At 41.4% G+C, this 22,613-nt stretch overlaps 1 protein-coding gene across 1 annotated transcript in view; it reads right to left on the bottom strand.

Annotated features, from left to right (window-relative positions):
- The window catches only part of LOC129113774 (protein turtle homolog B-like), a 116,985-nt gene extending 112,446 nt beyond the window's left edge, over window positions 1-4,539 (bottom strand). Inside the window, exon 1 of the mRNA XM_054626245.1 lies at window positions 4,360-4,539. Within this exon, the coding sequence (XP_054482220.1) occupies window positions 4,360-4,423 (64 nt within the window). The 5' untranslated portion in view covers window positions 4,424-4,539. The remainder of the gene's footprint in view (window positions 1-4,359) is intronic.
- Window positions 4,540-22,613: the final 18,074 nt, after the last annotated feature.

Here is a 22,613-nt window from a genome sequence, read left to right as displayed (position 1 = left end):
TTTAAACTGTCTTGATTCTCTTCCCTGGGCCAGCAGTGCTTATGATATTAGTTAGCTGCTAGCTGCTGAGATTAGAGAGGGGTGGACCGCAGGAACTTGTAGGTGAGTAAATGTGGAATCACTGGAGTGAGTGCAGTCCACAGAAGACTTTATGTAACTACTCTCACAGGTTAAGGGTCGTGTTTCTCAGGGTGCTTTCTCATACAGACTAATGTAGAGATGCACCCATTGCAATGTTCTTGGCCGATTCAGATATTTTTAAAGTCTGACCCGCCGATTTCCAATTTTTGCAGATTCCGATCTCCTTTCTAAGAACTATTATTGACAGCAATGATCCAGACTAGCCGTCGCAAGAAAATTAGCACAACTTCACCAAGTCAGTGTAAACTGTCAAAATGTCTCGAGAAATTGCTTTGATTTAAAAACAAATCTTGATACTAGTAGGTCTCAATATGTATCTTAAGCTGCTTATCGCTAGTGTTCCGTTTTCCCTCTCTGGTATCTATTCTCCATTGCTGTGAAAAGAGGAAATCAATGGTGATATCAGCTGTTCTCATCAGCTGCTCTCATCCATCCAATGGCTCGCTGACACGCCTACATTGTTAGCAAATCATCTCGCTGCCGTCTCTTTTCAAATACGATTGTCTCTCTGCCTTCAGCATGTCGATGCATCTGTCACTACCACCCCCCCTAAAAAGTACCTAAAAAAGCTTTCAAAAGCAAAACTGCTCTTCATTGTTTTCCCATTGTTTCTGTCCACTATCCTCCAACATCACCCCCTCCTCCACCACCTCCTCCTACAACCCCATCGGTCCCCAGCCCTCTTGGCATGACGTTGGCATATGTATTTACTCAGCGACCGAGAGGCATTTATCTCGCAGCTTCTTCATAATTAGTCCAACTGAGTCCGGGGCAGACGGCCTGTTAGCGGGCATATGTTGAGATCCTGGTTAAAGACACACTGCTCCCCCCAAGGGAATGTGTGTGTGTGTGTGTGTGTGTGCGTGTGTGTGTGGGTAGGAGTAACAAGTGTAGCAGCAGACGGTTGCCGTGGAACGCGCCCCCCGAGCATCCATTAACACAGCCCACCATGTTCCCTTCTCCCCGGCTACCTGGCCAATCGCTAAGAGAGAGAGAGAGAGAGAAAAAGAGAGAGAGAGAGAGAGAGAGAGAGAGAGAGAGAGAGAGGCCACTTGAAACCCGGAGGGATACAAGTTCACCCGAGTGTACGGAAGAGGAAGGCGACAGGAAGGAGCAGGAGAGAGAGGGGAGACGGGTGGAGGACGGGAGGGCGGCAAGGACCTGAGTCAGACAGAAGGAGGGAGGGAGGGAGGGGATGAAACAAGGTGAGGAAGAGAGGAAACCGGAGAGGAGTAAAGGGGAGAACAGGGAGACAGTCTGGCTCTGGTCCAAGGTTCTCGCTTCTCCAGCCGCCAGCTGGAGACAGCAGCGCCAGGCCAGAAGGACGACCGCTTCCGACGGCTAGTGAGTTCACCCGCGTGCACACAGCATCCATGCAACCGAGAGCTGTGTTAGAGCACGGGACAACATGCATAACCGCTCACACCGACTCATGGGACGGTCTTCAGAAAACGAGCTCCTCCTCAGAAGTCGGTGCTCGCTTTCTGCCAAGTGGCCTGCCCTCCCGACCCTGGAGGAGATGAAGGAAGCCGCTTAAAAACATCTCCTTAAGTCTGCTGCTGCCGCCCCCCCCCTCTTCGTTTGGCAGACGACGCTTTAAGTGTATCCTCTTTTGGCGGGACGTTACATAATTGCACATAACATGTAGCCAGGCAGAGCCTCGTTGGGCGTGCCGGAGGAACATCGACAAAAGTAGACAGCATTAAAACCTGCAACGTTTTTGGTGCCCAAAAAGTTTCAAAGAGAGGGAACGTAAAACTTCTTCAATATCTTCAAGCTCCTCCCTCGTCCGTCGTCTAATCAGTGATGCTGAAGCACAGACACTGTCCCACTTTCCTCCATCACTCCTCTCTCTTGAAGATGAGTGGTAGGGGAGGAGAGGAAAGAGGAGGGAGGAGGAGTAAAAGTAGCAGGGATTCCTTTATTTTAAGGGTGAGGTGCTGCTGTAGCTTTACTTGCTCACCACTCAACTGCATGTTGAGTACAGCAATTACAGGATGACGTCATTTTTAATTAAAGCTGTATTAGATGATCAATAGATTGTCAATCATCAGAAGAAACATTTTTTTAATTAATGAAGTTATTTTTTCATCAAAAGTCACTGCTTTTAGCTTAGCAAATGTCCATATTTCCTTGTTGCTTTTTAAGTATTCTATGGGAGTAATCTGAATTTTTGGGTTTCAAACAAAGCACTGAGATATTTGTATTTGGGATTTTTTTAAATTGTCATTGCCATTTTTTTTTTTTTTTTTAAATCTCTGATATTTAATAACATATAATATAAAAGAAAATAATAATTGATGATAACGAAATAATCATTAGTTACAGCACTATTTATGATATGGTGAGAGATGACCCATCAGTGTTGCTTTTAGACACAACCATCTCTTTTAGCCCTCTGCAGGGAGGTCAGAGGTCAGCTGCAGGTGATCTTGTCAAACTAAAACCTGTGCTCCTCTCCACATGAGAGCACATTCACATTTGTTCAAATATAAAACAACAGTTTCCAGCTCACATGAAGTGACCATACATGTGTTTAAAAGTTGCCTCCCACCGGACATGCCTGAGAATCAGCCTCTGTCTGAGGTTCACCTTGCTGGCTCACCTTGCTGGAGCCCCGGCGTCGGCCATCAGACCTCTGGAGCTTGTCCAGAAAGCTGCAGCACGTCTGGTGTTCAATCGCCCCAAGTTCTCCCACACAACTTCCCTTCTCCGTTCTCTACACTGGCTCCCTGTAAGAGCTCGCATCCAGTTACAGACTCTGGTGCTAGCCTACAGGGCAGTGAAGGGAACAGCTCCTTCCTATCTCCAGGCCTTGGTCAAGCCCTACACCCCCACCCGACCACTTCGCTCTGCTGCCTCGGGGCGACTGGTTGCCCCGTCGCTCAGAGGTCCCTGCGGCCGATCCACCCGGTCACAGCTTTTTTCTGTCCTGGCCCCTCAGTGGTGGAATGAACTCCCCACTGACGTCAGGACAGCAGAGTCGCTGCCCATCTTTAGACGCAGGCTGAAAACTCACCTCTTCAAGAAGTACTACCCTGAGCCTTCCTCGTAGCACTTATTGCACTTATTGCATTCGTATAGCACAGTAGTTGTTGCAATTATTGTTTTCGTAGTAATCTGCCTCTGCACTATACTTTTGCTCTGGTTTATGCTTTTAGATGCTTGTTTAAGAAAGGAGATGCACTTATGACTTCTGGTGACTAGTAGTTCTCTTGAATACCTATGTTGAATACACTTCCTGTAAGTCGCTTTGGATAAAAGCGTCTGCTAAATGACTGTAATGTAATGTAATGTAATGTACACCTTTTTACTTGAATAAAACCTTTGAATACAACTATTGACTTACTCCATTAAAGGTTAATGCATTTCTTTTGAAATATATTTCAACTTAGTTTTTACTTTTTATATGGAGTAAATGATTGGACTTAACATTTTAACATTTTAACTAACTGTACTTTTGCTCTGGTTTATGCTTTAAGATGCTTGTTTAAGAAAGGAGATGCACTTATGACTTCTGGTGACTAGTAGTTCTCTTGAATACCTATGTTGAATACACTTATTGTAAGTCACTTTGGATAAAAAAAGACTGTAATGTAATGTAATGTAATGTAATGGCTCAGAAAGCGCTCCCTCTAACGGACACTGTGATGGAGAGGAGGACGGCTCCCCACGAAGAGGTTAACCCGGTGTGCAGCTCTGCAAGTCCCAACAAAATAAAAAAATAAAAAAATAAAAAACCGTCCTGGAGCTCCGGTAGAGCAAACTCACACATCCCGGGAGGAACATGTCAACCCAAACAGCCTGTCCATCACCCCGGAGCCCTGAACGCCACAACTATTCGGTGTATTACGGTGGAAATAAGCAGATTATCCCCTCTTTAAAAACAAATTGAACCCAAGTAGTTCCGTCTCCTCCCGTCTGTCACACACACACACACACACACACACACACACACACACACACACACACACACACACACACACACACACACACACACACATACGTCTGAACTTCATGACGTAAAGTGTGACATTTTATTATTTTTTTTTTTTTTTTGGAAACATACAAGCGACATATTCAAAGTTAGGAAAAACGTTTTTTTAAAGAAAAAAAAAAAGGTGTGTTAAAACTTAAAGCAGTAAACGTCATTGGACACACACACACACACACACACACACACACACACACACACACACACACTGCACTTCGACTCACCTTGAGCGGCCGTTCCTCGGGTGCTGAATACACTTGCTATCAAAGTGGCCACATACCAAATCATAGTACTATTGCCGGCCAGAAATAAACCTCATCATATCTCAAAGTGCCCCTTTCGGTGAGTCTCTCTCATCTCCGATATGTCCCGTATCCTGTCTCCTTGTTAACCGAGCCCTGGACACTTTCCCACCGGTGCTGTCCCCGTCTCTCTTCCCCTCTCCTCCGCTCTCCTCTCGCATCCTGAGACGGATCACCTGCGCCAATGGGACGAGAGCAGACGACGCAGTGAAACCAAGCGAGAGCTCCTTGATAACCGCGGCCCCGCCTCCGCACTCGCCCCATTGGTGGGCGTGGCGAGGCATCCCGGCCGCTTATTGGTCAGCTGCGATGTCTGTTTCTCAGCTGGAGCGCTGCGTTCAAGGACAGTGGTAATATTCGGATATTTCATGCTTGATTTAAAGGATACCAACCCAGTGTGGCCATGTCGGCTAGAAATACAGCTCGCTTTCTTATTTATGGCTTTTTCGCCCTTTAACACGTTTATTTTTACATTAATGGCACTAAAGTCCTGATTTATCTTTATTTTGTTGTATAGTATGTGTATTTATTGTCTGTGTCTGTAGCTGTATAGTATGTGTATTTATTGTCTGTGTCTGTGTAGTTGTATAGTATGTGTATTTATTGTCTGTGTAGTTGTATAGTATGTGTATTTATTGTCTGTGTAGTTGTATAGTATGTGTATTTATTGTCTGTGTAGTTGTATAGTATGTGTATTTATTGTCTGTGTAGTTGTATAGTATGTGTATTTATTGTCTGTGTAGTTGTATAGTATGTGTATTTATTGTCTGTGTAGTTGTATAGTATGTGTATTTATTGTCTGTGTAGTTGTCTGTGTAGTTGTTAGTATAGTGTATTTATTGTCTGTGTAGTTGTATAGTATGTGTATTTATTGTCTGTGTAGTTGTATAGTATTGTCTGTGTATTGTCTGTATGTATATGTGTATTTATGTGTATTTATTGTATGTCTGTGTAGTTGAGCTGCTGCAACACTTGAATTTCCCCCATGGGGATCAATAAAGGAATATAATAAATAATAATATCACGGTTCATTTCTTTTTTATGTACTTTTCTTCTTTTATTGCTGTTTCCATGTCATGATTTATGTGTTCGTTGCTTCCTATCTGTTAGGTACTTTGTAACTTTGTGTTGAGAAGTGTTGTATTGATAAAGACATTACTGTTATTATTACAGCATGCTGCGGGGGGAAAAAATACAATTCATAAAAAAGAAGGCAAAAACAATGATCTTTCGCGTATGTAAAACCTGTTGTGATAACATGGTAACTATCCTAAGGATTGAGTAAGACTGAAACTTCCTATTACAAGGACAAGAGGCCAGCTTTTTAATGGATAAGTTCACCCTTTATAATAATCAACCACAGATGGCAAAATCCAACAGGTGGTTTCCCTGTGTAGGCATCCAATGAGAAATCTCCCGTGCTGGTTTAAGACAATAATGCAACCATTGCTTGACTGTGGGTGTTTATGCGTGACTCACTATTTAGTGTGGGTTTAAGGAATCAGGATATATGCACAAAACTGCAAGTTTCTAAATGCTGTGTCGAGAAAGGATTGTTGCCTTTTCCCCTTTTTTCACGCAGGACCTGAATGCAGCACCGGAGGGTACCGTTTTAAGGTGGGTTGGAGTGTGGAGCCGGAGCTGCGGTATCATCCTGCGCATTTAGAGGAGAGGAATCCTCGAGCCTGACTGTGTGCATCATCATATGGATGACTGCCATGTGCCATCCACACATTCAGATACATTTCTGAAAAATATCAACAATGTATGACTAAAGCAGTGTGATGCATTAAAGACCACTGTGATCACAGAACACAGACTAAAACAATTTGCAACAAACAACTTGTTTGAATCCAGCATGATTCATCTTCATTGATACAGTGATTCATTCAGTCAAGGACAGTTTCAAATTCTACTGACTCAGTCGGCATTGCTCATAGAGCATCCTCCACCTCACAGTCTGAGGACCCCCGGCTGCTCCTTCAGGAGGAGGAGGAGTAACAGCCTCCAGCAATATGACAAATAAATCAATTCAAACTTATTCGAGGTCACGCTGTTTCACATTGCTAGTGTTCTGCTCATCATTTGCTTTTCTTACTCATGTACAAATGTCCTCAGCTTGTATATATAGTTTCATCCACATATTTTTCCCATTCTGTCCAAATGATGACAAATGTGACAGATGCTACAACATCAGATATTTGTTTTCATCTTCAAGATACAGCACAGAAGATATATTGGGACTTCTTTAAAAAAAAAAGTGTAACATTCTTCTCCAAAGCATTTTGCGCTATTTGCAGTGTTTGATGTTGCACACAATTTCATCAAAGATCATTTGTCTTTAGTGTTTTGCATCACTTATACTGTAGGGTGCCATACAATTCTATGATCAAATTCATGTTAAATTAAGAATTAATGAAGAATTCAAGCTATCTAGCTAGGTAATGGCAAGAATGCGGCCGGAATGAGTCCCAACACCCACATATGAGTCAGCACTTCTGGGTCCGTTATTCTTCAAAAATCTAATAATTGCCATTAAATTGTGAAGATTATCTTGCAGATCAAAATGTTTAAGTCTTACCCTGGTCTAAGGTCTTTTCCAAAAAACAAAGTGTCAGAAAACATTGTAAGTAACCATTGCCGGTCCACATATTTGGTCTTAACAACTCTCTGATGGATCTCTGTCAAATTCGGCACATCTGATGCATCCTAATGACTTCGGTGATTCCCTGACTTCTCCTCCTATAGCGCCACCATTCAGTGTTATCCTCAGTGATTTTAGATGCATTGATAGAGTTCGGTGCAGACATTCATGTTCCCCTCAGGATAAACTGCCATAACTTTGGGGATCCCCTCACTTTGTATGTCATTTCTGCTAAACAAACAATCATAGCATTGTTATTGTTAAACTTGGTAGGGGGTTGAAAGCATTTCGGCTGTGTAAGCTCAGCCTCACAGAATGTAGACCGGCTGAAGACTCTTAGTCTAGTTTTAAAAAGTATAAACATGGTGATGTATCATGTAACAGGCATCTTTTCTTTCTGCAAGCTAATTTTAAAGATGAAAAGGGCAACAGGGAATTGATCATGAAACATTCTCCCGGTCCAAACGTTTGTTCTTTTGTAAACCTATGTGGGGGAACATAAGAGGGTCTATTTCATCTTGTTTTCTTTTTTATACTGACTGATAGAGATGTTAATGTAAAGTAGCATTTTGAGGCAAACATCCAGGTACAAAATATCCTCTCTGACTCTCTGTCACACTCTCTTTTCTTTCTGGGGCTACCTTGATCTCCCTTTCTCCTTAAGGCCTCAGTTACCCGCGTTGGCTCCTCTTCCTCACGAAACAGCCAGGAGGGCTGGCATGTCAAGTCCCAGCATGTCAGCCCCTGTGACCGACTGGATACAGATGCAGCCGAAGGTCCTTTTTCCTGATGCTCAACAGCCTTTCAGACCGCCGCAGTGATGGGAGTGCAGCCATGTCTCACAGCTAACTGTCACACCGAGCGGTGCACTTTAAAAGAGCTGTGTGAAGTGCAAATGGTATATTCAAATTCATCCTTCATGGCTGTTCTGTGATCTGCTCACACTCCGCTCGCATCATGCTTTTGTTCCTCCCTGGTGACTAATGAGCCAGGTGTAATCGTTAGCTGGTGGTCATGGCTACTGACTGTGTTTATATATGTGGTAATAATGAAACTCAACTGATGTCATATCTTTTAAAATACTTAAATTCAGTCCCCCTGTAACTTGTTTCTCCCCAGTCTCAGTAGAACATGTTTGTCTGAGGGGGAAACGGTGGTGAATAGAGCTGAAACAAACTATTTAATTAAATTAATCCATCATTCAGTTGACAAAAAGAAAATCAGCAACAGATTTTATAACTGATCCAAGTCATGTCTTTAATTAAAAAGTAAAAACTCAACATTCACTAGTTCCAGCCTCTGAAATGTAAATGTTATCAAAGGGGAAAAGGGACTTGAGCACATTGATTGATTTGCAGCTTGTGCAACAGACCAATGCAAGAGAAAAAGTCATTAGGAACCATCATCTGGGGACCATGAATGAAAAAGCTAGTGCCAATCTAGTAGGATGTTAAGAGATTACACTGGAACAGTGAAAATTTAGATTCACTGGCGGCGCTACAGAGGAAATGTCAGGTAGATCAAAGTGGTGCACCCACTGATCATTGAAGAGATGCCTAGAGAAGGAGAAAATTACGATGAAACAGTCAAGTTATAGCTAAAAATGTACATGGTGAATATTACATGGTGTATGGAAAATAACATCTGCAGGTTAAGAGTGATGTATTACCATGTCTCCTAAAAAATACTTTCTCATACAGCTAAACAGCATTCTCAATTCTTTTTTGAGATCGCAGTTTTAAACACGAGATTAATTGACACAAAACAAAACAAAAAAGCAACAAGCTATTTAATTACATAACAATACGGCTACAGACATGCACGGTTTCATTATTATTATTATTAATATGCTAAAGTGAAGTAGGCCTGCACAATACGTTAATGCAAGGCAGTTGGACATTTCTATGGTAGTGAGGCACATCAATTTCCATGGATAATAAGGATGCAATGATAGTTGAACATATAATATGTCCCTGGCTCCGGCAGTCCATGCCGGTGTGTCCTTGGGCAAGACACTTAACCCCAAATTGCTCCCGCAGGCTGTTCCTGTGGTGTGTGTGTGTATGTGTATGAATGTTAGTTAGGGTTCTGATGTGCAGGTGGCACCTTGCATGGTAGCTCCTGTCATCAGTGTATGAATGGGTGTGAATGGGTGATTGATTGGTAATGTCAAAGCGCTTTGAGTGGTCGGAAGACTAGAAAAGCGCTATACAAGTACAATCAATTATTATTATTATTATTATTATTATTATTATTATTATTATATATACATTATAATTTATATTATATTCTTCATCATATTATTAAAGTCTAAATACTTTATTTAAGGCCCATATGTATTTATATAATATATTGATAGCATTGACTTGGAATTAAGTTTGTTTAATCTAAAAAGATTAGCTTGGATGTAGTTAAACTACTGTTACATTTCTCTGCTTCAGTGTAGTGAAGCTTCATTGACCAACACTGCAAATACCGTTGTGACTTGTAGGATAGTTATATGTGATTTTGTTAAAAATGAATGAATCACTGAGTTGAAAAGTCAGTAGTTGGTTGCTGTCTGAAACGTGTCCCATACTAAATTTGCTGGTCAGAAACACGACTACACTCATACACCATTTGACCTGGCATGTTGTTAGTGGGCTTCATATGAGGGCTTTGTGTGACCTGCTGGGGGAGCCGGCTAATGTGGAAACAGGTTTTATCATGTGCCTGGGAGCACTCAGTCTGGACTTGGAAGGGGATCAATGCCCCCCCTTGTAGCTGTTTGTCAATATGGCTCTAAAATGGTGATCCAGCACAGTGAGACTCTCCGTTCTTCACTACCTTAGTAGTGCTCCAGTAATTTGTTTTGTTGGACCATGGTCAAATTTGGAAGCCCAACGATGATCACCATGTTTTTTGTTGGATTTGCAATTAGGAAACCAATTAACATTAATTTTACAACTTCATCAGGATATGTAATGGGCATAATATTCCAAAATCGCTTTACAGCCATGATAGTGGTGTGGCTTTAGCGATGGGAATGTCGGCCAGCTTCTCTGTTGATCCACCAGTTTGGACTATCCACTATTGGATACATTGAAATATTGTAAACACATTCATGCTCCCCAGAGGATGAAGCCTGCTGACTTTGGTGATCCCCTGACTTTTCAGCTGCTGTAGTGGCACCAGCTAGTCAAATTTTCATTCATTTACAGCTACTGCATAGATTGGCACAACATTTTGTGCAGATGTTCACAGTCTCCAGATGATTAACTACTGACTTTGGTGATCACCTTGTATTAAAACTGTAAAGGTTTATGTTGGTGGATCTTCTGGAAAGATAAACCATTGCAACTGGTTTCCATATATGGTGCCATCATTGAGGGAGGGAAAATTTTCGGTGGCTGCATCTGTTCGCGGCGGCACAGTGGTGTAGTGGTTAGCACTGTCGCCTCACAGCAAGAGGGGCCCGGGTTCAGTTCCCCGGCTAGATGGCCTTCTGTGTGGAGTTTGCATGTTCTCCCCGTGTCAGCGTGGGTTCTCTCCGGGTTCTCCGGCTTCCTCCCACAGTCCAAAGACATGCAGCTTAGGTTAATTGATGACTCTAAATTGCCCGTAGGTGTGGATGTGAGTGTGAATGGTTGTCTGTCTCTATGTGTCAGCCCTGTGATAGGCTGGTGACCTGTCCAGGTGAACCCTGCCTTCACCCAATGACAGCTGAGATCGGCTCCAGCCCCCCGCGACCCTTAACAGGATAAGCGTTACGGGAAATGAATGAATGAATGCATCTGTTCATTGCAATGAGGAAAAAACTGATGATGTTCCAACTGAACAGAAATATATACATTTTACATATAGCACACGTCTAAATGTCCCTTTCATCTTTGCTCACCCAACAACCCTGATCTCTCAAGTAACTTGTTTGTACTGTGTACATTAACAGTACTGGCTTTTGTGAGTGCATCAACCTACCAGCCTATAGATTTGGCTGTAATAAAAGTTGCAACTTTCACATTTACGATCGTTTTCTATTTAATTTTAGAGTGTGAAAGCGCGTCATGGTCATTTTTTCCTACCATGATAAGTCAGAATGTCTGCTGTGAAAAAAGTCTGCTGTCAATCCAGAGGGCGGGGGAGCAGGTCAGGAACAGGTAACAAGGTACATAGACAATCAGGTGTGAGTTGAGATGGGCTGCATTAGGGCTGATGAGGGGAAAGTGGAAACAGGTGAGCAGGTGAATAGAAGAGCCAGGTGAACGGGACATTTTGGAGAACTTGAGGGCATCTGGTGGATGGATGGAGAATGGCAATGCAGAGGCCTGGGGTGATGAGATAAAAAAAACATCAACACATCAGCACAGCAGAAACTCAACACATCTTCCGTCGCAGACAGAATTGTTTCTAAATGCACCACTTGAAGCAGTTGCATGATTCTTGCATTTTTTCTGTTGTTGTATCCACGTGGTTGACTCAAGCTGCAACCTCTGGTGATGAAAAATGAAGCGGAAGTGACAAAAATATTATATTTTTATATATTTATCTTATACTTTATTCAATGTCAATGTCACTACTCTTTCTTCTCCGCTACATTTCAGAGGGGTATGTGTTTTTCTGTTACTTTGCTACATTCATTTTATAGTTACTAGTTGCCTTTCAGCTGATCATTTTACATTTGAGCTTACTTGGGGCCCCATTAAATCAAGGCAGTGTTTACTTGGGGCCCTTTGTCATGATTCAAAAGTCTTTGTATCCTAGTTTCGTTTGAATAATTGCTCGAAAAAGATTTTACGATTGGATTATAGGTAAAATGATCGTATTAATTAATTCCATCAATCAGAATCAGAAACGGTTTATTGCCAAGCACGTTACACATACAAGGAATTTGGCTTGGTGATTGGTGCGTGACAATAAACAGTGCAAAAGTAAAAGACATCATTTAAAAATAGAAAATAGAAAACATTTAAATAGATGATAAACAAACAAACATGTACGTTAAAACAAGTATGTTATTAAAGTGTCAAGTGTATATTCAAAGAGAAGGGTTGTGGAAGGGCATGTAACTCCAAGTAATTGTTCTGGGGATGTAAGTGTCTGAGTCAGAGTGGTTCCCGGGCTTTGTTGACAAGCCCAATAGCAATTTTTTTATGGAGTGAGGTCTTGGTCCTGATGGGCCACAGCCTCCTGGCAGAGGGGAGGGATTCAAGAGTTTGTGTCCAGGGTGAGAGGTGTCGGCTACAATCTTTCTTGCCCGCCTCAGAGTCCTGGAGGCGAACAAGTCGTGGAGGGACAGCAGATTGCATCCAATCATTCTCTCAGCAGAACGAATGATACGCTGCAGTCTGCCCTTGTCCTTGGAGGTGGCTGCAGTATACCAGAAGGTGATGGAGAAGGAGAGGATGGACTCAATGATGGCAGTGTAAAAGTGCACCATCATTGTCTTTGGCAGGTTTAACTTTTTCAGCTGCCTCAGCAAGTACATCCTCTGCTGAGCCTTCCTTGGTGATGGAGCTGATGTCAAGGTCCCACTTTAAGTCTTGGGTTATGATGAAGCCCAGGAAGCGGAGGGACTCCACAGCGGCGACCAGGGAGACACTTGGGGTGATAATGACAGGTGGGACTGCGTTCTACCGGAAATTCACAACCACCTCTACTGTCTTTAGAGCGTTGAGCTCTAAGTTGTTGAGTCCGGACCAGGTCACCAGGTTGTGGATCTCCCACCTGTAGGAGTATTGGTGTCCCCGTTGGGGACATGACACCAATGCTCCTGTGGAGTTACCTTTCTCACCTTACTGAGACTGAAGAGAAGCAACAGAAAGAGTGGCTGGGCTCGGCGTTGGGGAACATTGATTGTGTTTGTGGTGCTGGCGGATGTTTTTGGGTTCCCCTGATAGCAGACCAACGAGAGCTTTGATAGGGACTTTGTCGAGAGTCACATCTTCAGAAACAGAGGCAACGGAGCAGGGTGAAGCTAACAGACTGAGGAATAGTGAGCTGTCTGTTGGACGGTTGGAAAATCTCAAGCATTATCACTACTTGAGATTAAAATGGCCTAGCTTGAAGATTTGTGTGGACCAAACAAGGTAGCCAAAAGTAGGGGGGTAGGAAGTGGTTAAGAGGCCCCTGGTCCGATTTGGCATCGCAGCTGGTATGATCCCATAGCCAGATGCTCTCTAGTTTTTCACTATTTTATATATTATATATTTGTAAGGTTGTTTATTTTAAGCCTTTGTATTTTCTTGTCGTGCCACCTAACGCTGCTATGCACGATCTAATCTTGTGTGTAAGAATTTAGACTCACAAAGCTTAGTGGCATTTAAAATGAATCCTTCCTTCGTAGAATAAGAGCACTTTCTCTGCTTTGATTCAAAAGTTTTATCGTAAGAACATGTGACAAAGGAAACCTTTGAATCTCACAGAGGCTGAGTCATGCCATTGTTTAGTTTGATGATACTAAGCATTACCTTGGATTCCTTAATGACATCAACATTGGAACCAGAACCTGCATCTAGGAATGAAAAAGGTTACATCCGATCAGGGGATTCCCAATATGGCGGTGTCTTACCAGTGTATCACAGCACTGGAATGCTTTGTCAGGCACCCAAACAATCAGCATTTCGGTCATAACTCATGCCATATTTGATCGCTTTCATGAATACAGGCGACACATATTCTGTCCATGCACATGACTGGGATAGAGCGGGCACTGGGGTGGAGGAGATCAATTAGGGTTGTCTGCTGGCCTTCCCCTCGCTGTCTCTTTCTCACACACATGCACACACACACACACACACACACACACACACACACACACACACACACACACACACACACACACACACACACACACACACACACACACACACACATATTGTGTCTCTTCGTCACCCAACCTTTCCCTGCAACCCAGGAGAGCTGAAGGTCCAGCTGGCATGCAGCCCAGGCCTCCTCCCCCTCAGATCACCACCACGGGGCGTGAACCAAAAAGCACAAACACAATGAAATCCAGGTCACCACACAAACTATGGCAAGATACAACAGAAGCACACTGATGCATATACTGAAAGTGTCATTCTAGGTCGAAATTGGGACACAGTATTTTACCCTATTAAGGATCTGCTAATGTTTGGCTATAAACAGTCAAGGGTGGTACTAAAATCATCTTTTGTTTAGTTTTAGTTCAAAACCTGTGTATACTTATGTTACGGACAAGATAAATCCTTCAAACTCGCGCAAGACTATAATTGCAGCAGTCATCAAGATACAAGTAAAAGGAAATTAGACTGTCCAGTGACTGGAAATATATAATAAATAAATCAAGGAGAGGTATGTACATAGAAAAGAGAGGGGGACCCAGGATGGATCCTTGAAGAATCCCATACCAAAATTTAACATCAGCAGAAACAAAATGACACAAAGAAACAATCAGATGCACATTAATTAAGAACAACTTTGTGATTTTATCTGTAAATTGAGATGTTTGGGAGTATATTATATTAGTATATTAGGCTTTTGTGATCAAAGATGTGAAATACCTCTTTAAAATAAAGCCAGACGAAATAAAAGCTCCTAAGCCTCTGTTGCTAGAGTAAAACATGCCCATTATGCATTTCTTGTAAAAGCAGTCAAGATGGAATGCAAACTATTTCTAATAAGCATTGCATTCGGAATGGGCAATTCATTATTTATACTTCATATGATATTGAACCAAAGCCAATAGGTCAAAGCCAACTAAAGCATTAAAGGTTCCATGAGTGGAGTAGGGCTTAATAAGTGGTCAAAATATGAGAAACCAATGCCACTAATCAAAGGGATGATTTTGATCTCCTCAGATTCTCTCTCTCCTCAGGCAGTCACTTACTCGCTGCAATCGACACAATGACAAACCAACATGCAAATGAGTGCATAATATCATCTGGCAACTTTTAGCGACTTTTGAAGCTAATGATAGCTACTTTCTTCAGAAAAGGGTTGGCAAAACTGGTTTTGCACTTGTCAGTTTTGCAGGTGTCAGTTTCTGTTTTTTACATGCATACACTGTATTTTCAAAATAAAGTAAGACGATCCTGGTTTGGGCAAGACAAGTTAAGAAATGTTGTGTAGTTAAGAAAGTTATGTTACGTAATAAATAAGTAAAGTATACTACTTAACATTATGTAACGTTACGTAACTTAAGTACGTAACTCAAGTACGTAACTTAAATAAGTCAGCTTTGACTTTTGATTTCACATGGGACACGACAACGGTCTCCTGGGTGAAAGTCCTGTGTTTTTCCTGAGTTAAAATGTTTGCAGTAGTGAGTAAGCAGTGGAGATGTAACATGACAAAGCGTAGGGCGCCAGGGTAAATGTTTAAAATTGAACAACTGTACGTTTCATCCACGTCACAGCGTAGAAAAAAGATTTTAAAAAATTGATTTAGAATGCATTATGTCCCATAAAATAAATGATCGAGGGTGGTTGCCGGGTGTGTAGTCCCTGCTTCATGTTTTCCATTCAGTCTCAGACAGAACTGTTGCCACTTCCGTTCATTCAACCACTTAGTGGTGAACAGAAATGCTCTTCATGTTCCCATTGCCAGTCAGTGTTTTATAATTTTCTGAAATAAAGAAACAAATAAGGAAGTCTCCCTCTTTAAACTGAGTGACTCTACAAACAGTTTAAATGAAGATTTCACCATGGGAGCGAGTCAGACAAAGTAATCCTCCCTCTGGGTTATACAGAGATAAAGGTACAATACATCCACTGAAGGCCAAAGGTGTTGGCGAATGGAAAAATCTATATTTCTTTCTTACTGACAATACACGCTTACAAATTCCAATTTTAAAAGGTATTTAAAGATACTAAACTAAAAGTTAATGTTCCGTGTACATGCACAAACCAAAAATAATCTAGAAATGCACGCTCTGTGCCAAACACTTCTTTCCCATAATAGAACCTGGTTTGAATAATTCTTGTATTTAAAGAAGACATGGTGTCTGCGGTCGTGTCACCGTGGTTCTATGCTGCCAAGCAAAGCTCTTATTTTAGGTCTGTGTTGTTGTTTTCTTTGGTTAAATGCGAGACTAATGTTCTTCCCATTTATAGGAGGCTCGTGGGAGAGGCAAATCCTTCCAAATCTCTGAGCACAACTCGTCCCTCCAAATAGCTCAAATCATCTCCAGTTTCCAACTTAAAGAGGGCGTTCTGCTGGTACGTCGCTATTTTTAATTCCCATTCAACAGTCCAGTAGATGCTGTTTATTTGGACAATCTGAGACACAAGATCTACTCTGGGCGGAGTGTTGACTGCCTCTACATGACTGACCTGACATTTCAGTCTGATGATGTAAAAGTAAAACTTAAAATGAGTTTCTGAGCTGAAAAGATCAGAGGAGAAAAGATCTCATCCTCCAAGTAGTTTTCAACTCTCAGTAATCTTTAAGCAACAGGAAGCCTGGAGTTTTATATGTTCATGTTTCTTCACAGGCGTTCACGAAGGTGTCTTTATTCTTTTATAGCACTCATGTATTTATTAAAAGGATAGCGTTATACACTCAGCGGCTTTGAAGCACTCCTTTGAAAGCTCAAGCAGAGGAGGACAACCATCTCTTATTTCATTCAAATTGCGATTGTATATAAAATGTGTATTATTTATTGGCTGCCAAAGTCCATTTCAATCCCGGCAAAGAACAAGAGAATTTGAGTACACTAACATTCATAAATAATCTGAGAGAAATGAAGTTATTCATATAGGCTGGCTACAGTAAGTGCCCCTCTGTCATTACGTCCTCGTATATGAACATGTTCTTGGCTTTAATTACTTGTAAAGTTATTACATTAAGATTTCTTTCCTTGATTAGATGATCAGGGCCGGGGTTTTTTCAAACCTCTAAGAATTACACGACAATTGAACCAACTTTGAAGCAGAAAAATTCTTCACTTAGTCTGAAAAATAAAAGCGACTCACTCCTATTTACAGTGAAATGAAGGAAGAACTTTTAAGGGCAATTCTCAACTTGCCACATGATTAATCACATTTCTGCACAAGAACAGCCAATCAGCGACAAGGATTTAGCCTGTATCTGTGCCGTTGTTCATTCTTTAAAAGGTGCTAAGTATGAGATTGGGAGTATTACTATTGCCTCTCCACGGCTCTGGACGGCTGAGCCAGCGGCTTCGTAGCTAACACTGCTCACAGTGAAAAATACAGCAAAAGTGCTGACAGAGTTAACAGTGTTAACCTGAGGGGGAACCTGAAGAGGGGTGCTACGCTTCCACGACAACGTTATCAGTAGTTAGCGCCATATGAGCACAGTGCGGAGCAGCAGCCGTGAGCTAGTAGGGCACGCTCATCTGCACTAAAAGCACACACAACCGGCCCGGTTATGACAACAAAGCACAGAGAAACTCTGATTACAACACACACAGAAGGAGACCCCATTCTCTGCTAAGGTAGGCATTAAAACACTATATTTTTTATATAGACAATAGATGTTTGCTGCTTTATTGATTCTCTGAATTTAGTGTCTGTTAACTAAAGTGTGAGAAATGCAGAAAGACTGATTGAAACAGATGATTCAACAGAGGCTGCTTGGTGTTTCCCCACTTTCATCACAATGCGATACTCGTGCAATGGATTACTACAGTGATAGCAGATTGTCTCATTTGAAATTAATGAACTGCCACTGGAGAGCAATGCAATCAAGGCCTGAAGTGTCATCTTGGTGTAAGAGCCACTCCAGTCCTCCAGAGGGACCACAGGCTTCCCACCCTGAACCCTGTACCTCTTAGCACTTAGGAGGAGCGCTGTGCTTAACCTACAGCAGTTATTAATTAGCTCGCATTCTGCTGCATGGCCTCCTTCCATAGCTGCTGTCATCCCCATGAGGACTGTTGTGTATGTTTAATCTATAACTTTTGAAAGGAATTAAGACACACTGAACTAGAAACATGGCATGTCTTGCGCCTCCATCAAGCTGAGGAGAGGAAGAGAAAACGAAGCCAGAATGCCACCAACTGGCGGTCCTGGATCTCTGGGCCTGCCACAGGAATCCAGTTCAGGTGAGACAAGTATGAATCAGAACTCATGAATCATATCCATTGTGGGGCCTGATTCTCACTTAAACTAGCCGCAGTATGTAGACCACAGGAAGGCTTTGAAGGAAAACATACAGATAGGTGACACCAATTGTTCTGCACATACAAATGAGCTGAACAGGGATTTGAGTCTATGTTGATGAAATACTCACATGCAAGATCAATGCTGAGAGAGTTATTGGTGACTCTAATCATTCCTCTTCTTCATACTGTCCTTGAAAGCACACTGTGAGAACAGAGGGACAGAATCCAAAGCTTGTTCTGTGCAAAAATGCATTCTTCAGCATAAGCTAAGATGAGACTTGAAAGTATTTTTAGTGCAACATTTTCTGTTTGTGAGCTGCGCTGAGCTGAAGAAGCAAAGGGGTATATCATGTGAGTTCAACCCTGCTACATTCATGTGCTATACATTATTTTGTCCAATATGTTTTTAGAGGAAATTCACTGTCAACGTTTTTTGTGTTTCATTTTTCTACTAATTGCAAATCACAGGGAAGGGGTCAGACAGGGAAAATATTGTTTTTCAGTTAGATGTTGTGAAAGTAAACCTGTTGCGCTTGTGCTTAAAAGTACCATTGTAAGATTTAAGTGGATTTTTTGCAAAAATGGAATGTTACATTCATAGCTATGTTTTCTTTAGTGTTTAACAATTGTTGTGTTTTTGTTAGCTTGGAATGAGCCCTTCATATCGTTATAAAGGAGCAAGAGTCAATTTTTTACCCCCATATTGGCAGCTTAAATTTGGTGATGCGAATGCACCTGGAGGCCATCGTTGGTTCATCTACACGCTTAGAAAGGCAGTGGTTGGTATTCAGTTAGTTGCAATCTGAAAAATCACAGCTAGAAGCCACTAAATCCTTCGCAATGGACCTTTATGTTAGTGTTTACCTTTTAAATATATAGCAATGCCATCACCATACCACCCAGCCCAGTATTATGGCAGGACGTGATATCGTCACGAATAGTAATCTATTGGTTTTTATGTACAGGGACACAATTATTATTTTTTTGTGTTTTGTGTGCAAAACAATACCAATGAATAATCAATTAGGATTTATTTTTCATGGTGGACACACAAATTAAACGTATCAACGTGACTATGCAACAGTCAGAGGTAGTGACGTAGTATCAAATATCAAGAAAGAGCTATTTTGGTGGACAGGAGGGGAGTTCTATGGGTCCAACGATCACAGGCCTTTCAACCACGAGACAGGATTGTGTCCCAAAGCGTTGTCGTGGTTTTGTTGCCTAACCTGTTATAGGATATTTTAAGTCCAACAATGTTTATCCTAAACCTAACTAAGTGGTTTTGTTGCCTATACCTAACTTTTGTTTTGTCAGGAAATGTACTTCTGAAACGTTGGAAACCGGCGTAATCCGGGAGAAAATATATTTCCCTTGAAACATAATTGATGGTTCCCTTGTGTTGTCTGTGAAAGTACATTTTAGAAGACCAGGCTGATAAATCCACTCTCTACCTCTAAGGCCCACAAATGAACTTCTATTAAAGTATATCTTGCCTGTTTAATCTGAACAAAACCCATGTTGGTTTAATACCACTAAACCTGCTCAGTTCATTGTCCGGTGGTTACAGTGAGCAGCCAAGGTCAAATGTTGAGGTATATTTTGTTTCCACCCTTACATCAATGCATTTCAAATTCTTCTCTTCCTGTTCTGGCAGCAATCCTGGCTCATGCTTTGTTCTTCATGGCCACTGCCTCCATTCTTCCAAAGTGATGTAGTAGGCAGCGCAGCTCAAACTGCTTGCAGTACCAAAGTATCCTGTCATGGTCAAATTAGGAAGACCTTAGCTATAACTTGAACTCATAAATGGAATCCTTATGGCTTTACGGCAAATGGGAATAGGACCTAATGGATCAGAGTCAGATGTTCATCATATTTCTTCCTCAAAACACCTTGGTGGAAAAGATCTGTTTCTCCCTTCTTTGTCATGCACAGATACTTGCCTTTTAAGACACCTTGCTCATTTTAGGACGTTTCAGGAGACCAGGCACAACATTTCCCCAGAGCGCTTTAATTATGACACATTCAATCACATCCTGATGAGCCCAGCTGACTAAGAAGAAAAGGGGTTAAATGTATTCGACCCCACTTGGGGCCATTTGATGGCGATGAGATTATTAAATCTCAAAAGCTGTTAAGTGGAGTCAAATTGGGCGTAGAACAGATATCCATCAATAATATATCACTTTAGACAATGCCCACAGGCTTTTTTTTCCTTGTGGAATGAAATGAACAGTAGCAGAAGTAATCATCCACCTTTTGCAGAACAAGCTTTAGAAAAAGCCAATATAATCCAAGGGGACTGGCCCAAGCTTGTCATCTTGAGTTGGCAAAGCATGCAACACCTGGTTGCGTGTCAGAAAAGCCGGAGATCGTGCCAAAGATGTAGATAAACTATAATCAGAGGGACATTGGCTGCATTGCTGATTCTAGAGGAGATGGAGGGAAAGCATCCAACGCAAATGGCTAAAGTCATGAGGTCATCAGGTCAAAAAGTAAGATAAGACAATTACATTTTTTATTCAATTTACACTCATTGGTCACTTTATTAGGTACACATGTACATTCTCAATCAATTCAATACTACAGCTCTGCCATAAAATGTATGGTGTTTGTAATTGTAAGTTTTTGGTGCCAGAAATGTGTCAACACCTCTCAGTAAAATGTAGTCCAATACAACACCAGCAATAACTATGACCCAGGCCCCAACCCCCGGTTCTGGAGACGACTCCTCTGGTTGCAAAAACTATTGTGATTTTATAGAAGTCTATGAGAAAATAACTACTTCTCACTTGATTTATTACCTCAGTAAACATTGTAAACATGTGTTTATGGTCTCAATATCTAGTTTCAAGTCTTCTTCAATACAACATGATGTTCATTTAGTAAATCATGGTCCATTTAGAGTCAAATAGACCATAAAGCAGGGTAAGCTTTAGGGCAGGGCTAACTGATTGACAGGTCGCTACCATAGTCGTATACGACGTCTCTACCTCACTGTTCTGCAGTCCAAATATAGTCACTACTGCTCACTGGTTGCAAAAAGAAAATATAGCAACAAAACTGCATTCAACAAACCAACTGGTGATGTCACAATGTCTACGTCCACTTCTTATATAGTCTATGCTATGACCAAATGATAAAGCATATAATTGAGGTAGCATTGTAAAGCATTGCAATCATTACTATGTTAACTTGATCAATGTTATTGATGCGATGTATTTGATGGGTATATATTTGCATTACACCTTCATATGCTAACATCTGGGTTGACTAAGCATCTAAGGATGTATTTTTTTTACACCCAATAAAAATCAATCAGTCATTCAATCAAGTCACAACTCTATGACAGTGTCTAACCTCAACAGTACAGACATCATAAAAGTATACATTATGTTTGAACAGTCGTATTGGATTGCATTATGTGTACCTAATAAAGTGGCCACTAAGTGTAGACTAATCAGTCAACATGTGCTGCATCTTGCTGGACTGCCAAAGTAAACCAGAGCAGTGAGAGGAACAAAAAACGGGCTCAGCCTCAAGACTGAGGAAGTAGTGCTGTATAATGGTTCTGGTATAATGGTGAGGAGAAGCAGGACGCAGAGACAAGGCAGGTGAGATGAGAGGGAGTTAGATGATCTGGCAAAAAAGAAAGGGGCAGGTGAGCATGTATGTATCCATCGCATTTTTGTGAAGAATTATTTGTTGATTATTTCCCATTGCAACCCTGTCTCCTACATACTTACATTTTTACATGACTAGTTTGTTTTGCCAAAAACATTGTGAAAGAATCGAGGAAGTATTATTTTTTTAATAGTCAGTGAATGTTTTGCAAATACATTTTAATACAGTGGAAAACTCTTATAGTGATATTGTCTGATCGGGAAAGATTGATAAGTAAATTATAAACTTTTTTCTGTCTCCATTGCTATCAGCCATCACGGTTTCTCATTGTTCGAGAAGACGACTCAAGGTAGCCTAAGGTACATCGAGTTTCACTGCTGCATCTCATTGGCTCGTTTTTGGCAGTTTTATGGAAGCTTCGAGGAGACTACGAGTCACAGCTTCATATCGCGTCACATCATTGTGTCATGGCAGAAACTTTTATTAAATGTTACCTAATTATGTTCCTATTAAATGTAGTTCTTCATAAAATTATATAATAATAATAATTTGTTAGGTTAGTAGAATATAAACTTTATTTCTTGGAGACAGTAACCAGAGATTAATATGACATTAGTTACCCAACAATGGCAAACTAATCTTGACACTGTTCTGTGTGAAAGAGCCAGCAATTCCTCATTAATACTATAAAAGCCACTTCTGCTGCCTGGATATAGTTGCATGATTACTCTATGGTCTTTACATGACATGCATAGCTCGTGCCCATCTGCCAGTGAAATCCTAGCGCTCACTAGTGCTGCTGCTTCTCCGGTGTCATGAGAATTA

This window comes from Anoplopoma fimbria, chromosome 24, assembly GCF_027596085.1.
Source record: "Anoplopoma fimbria isolate UVic2021 breed Golden Eagle Sablefish chromosome 24, Afim_UVic_2022, whole genome shotgun sequence".
Classification (NCBI taxonomy): Eukaryota; Metazoa; Chordata; class Actinopteri; order Perciformes; family Anoplopomatidae; genus Anoplopoma; species Anoplopoma fimbria.
The sequence above is the reverse complement of the archived record's forward strand: the minus strand, read 5'-3'. Positions and strand labels throughout refer to the sequence as shown.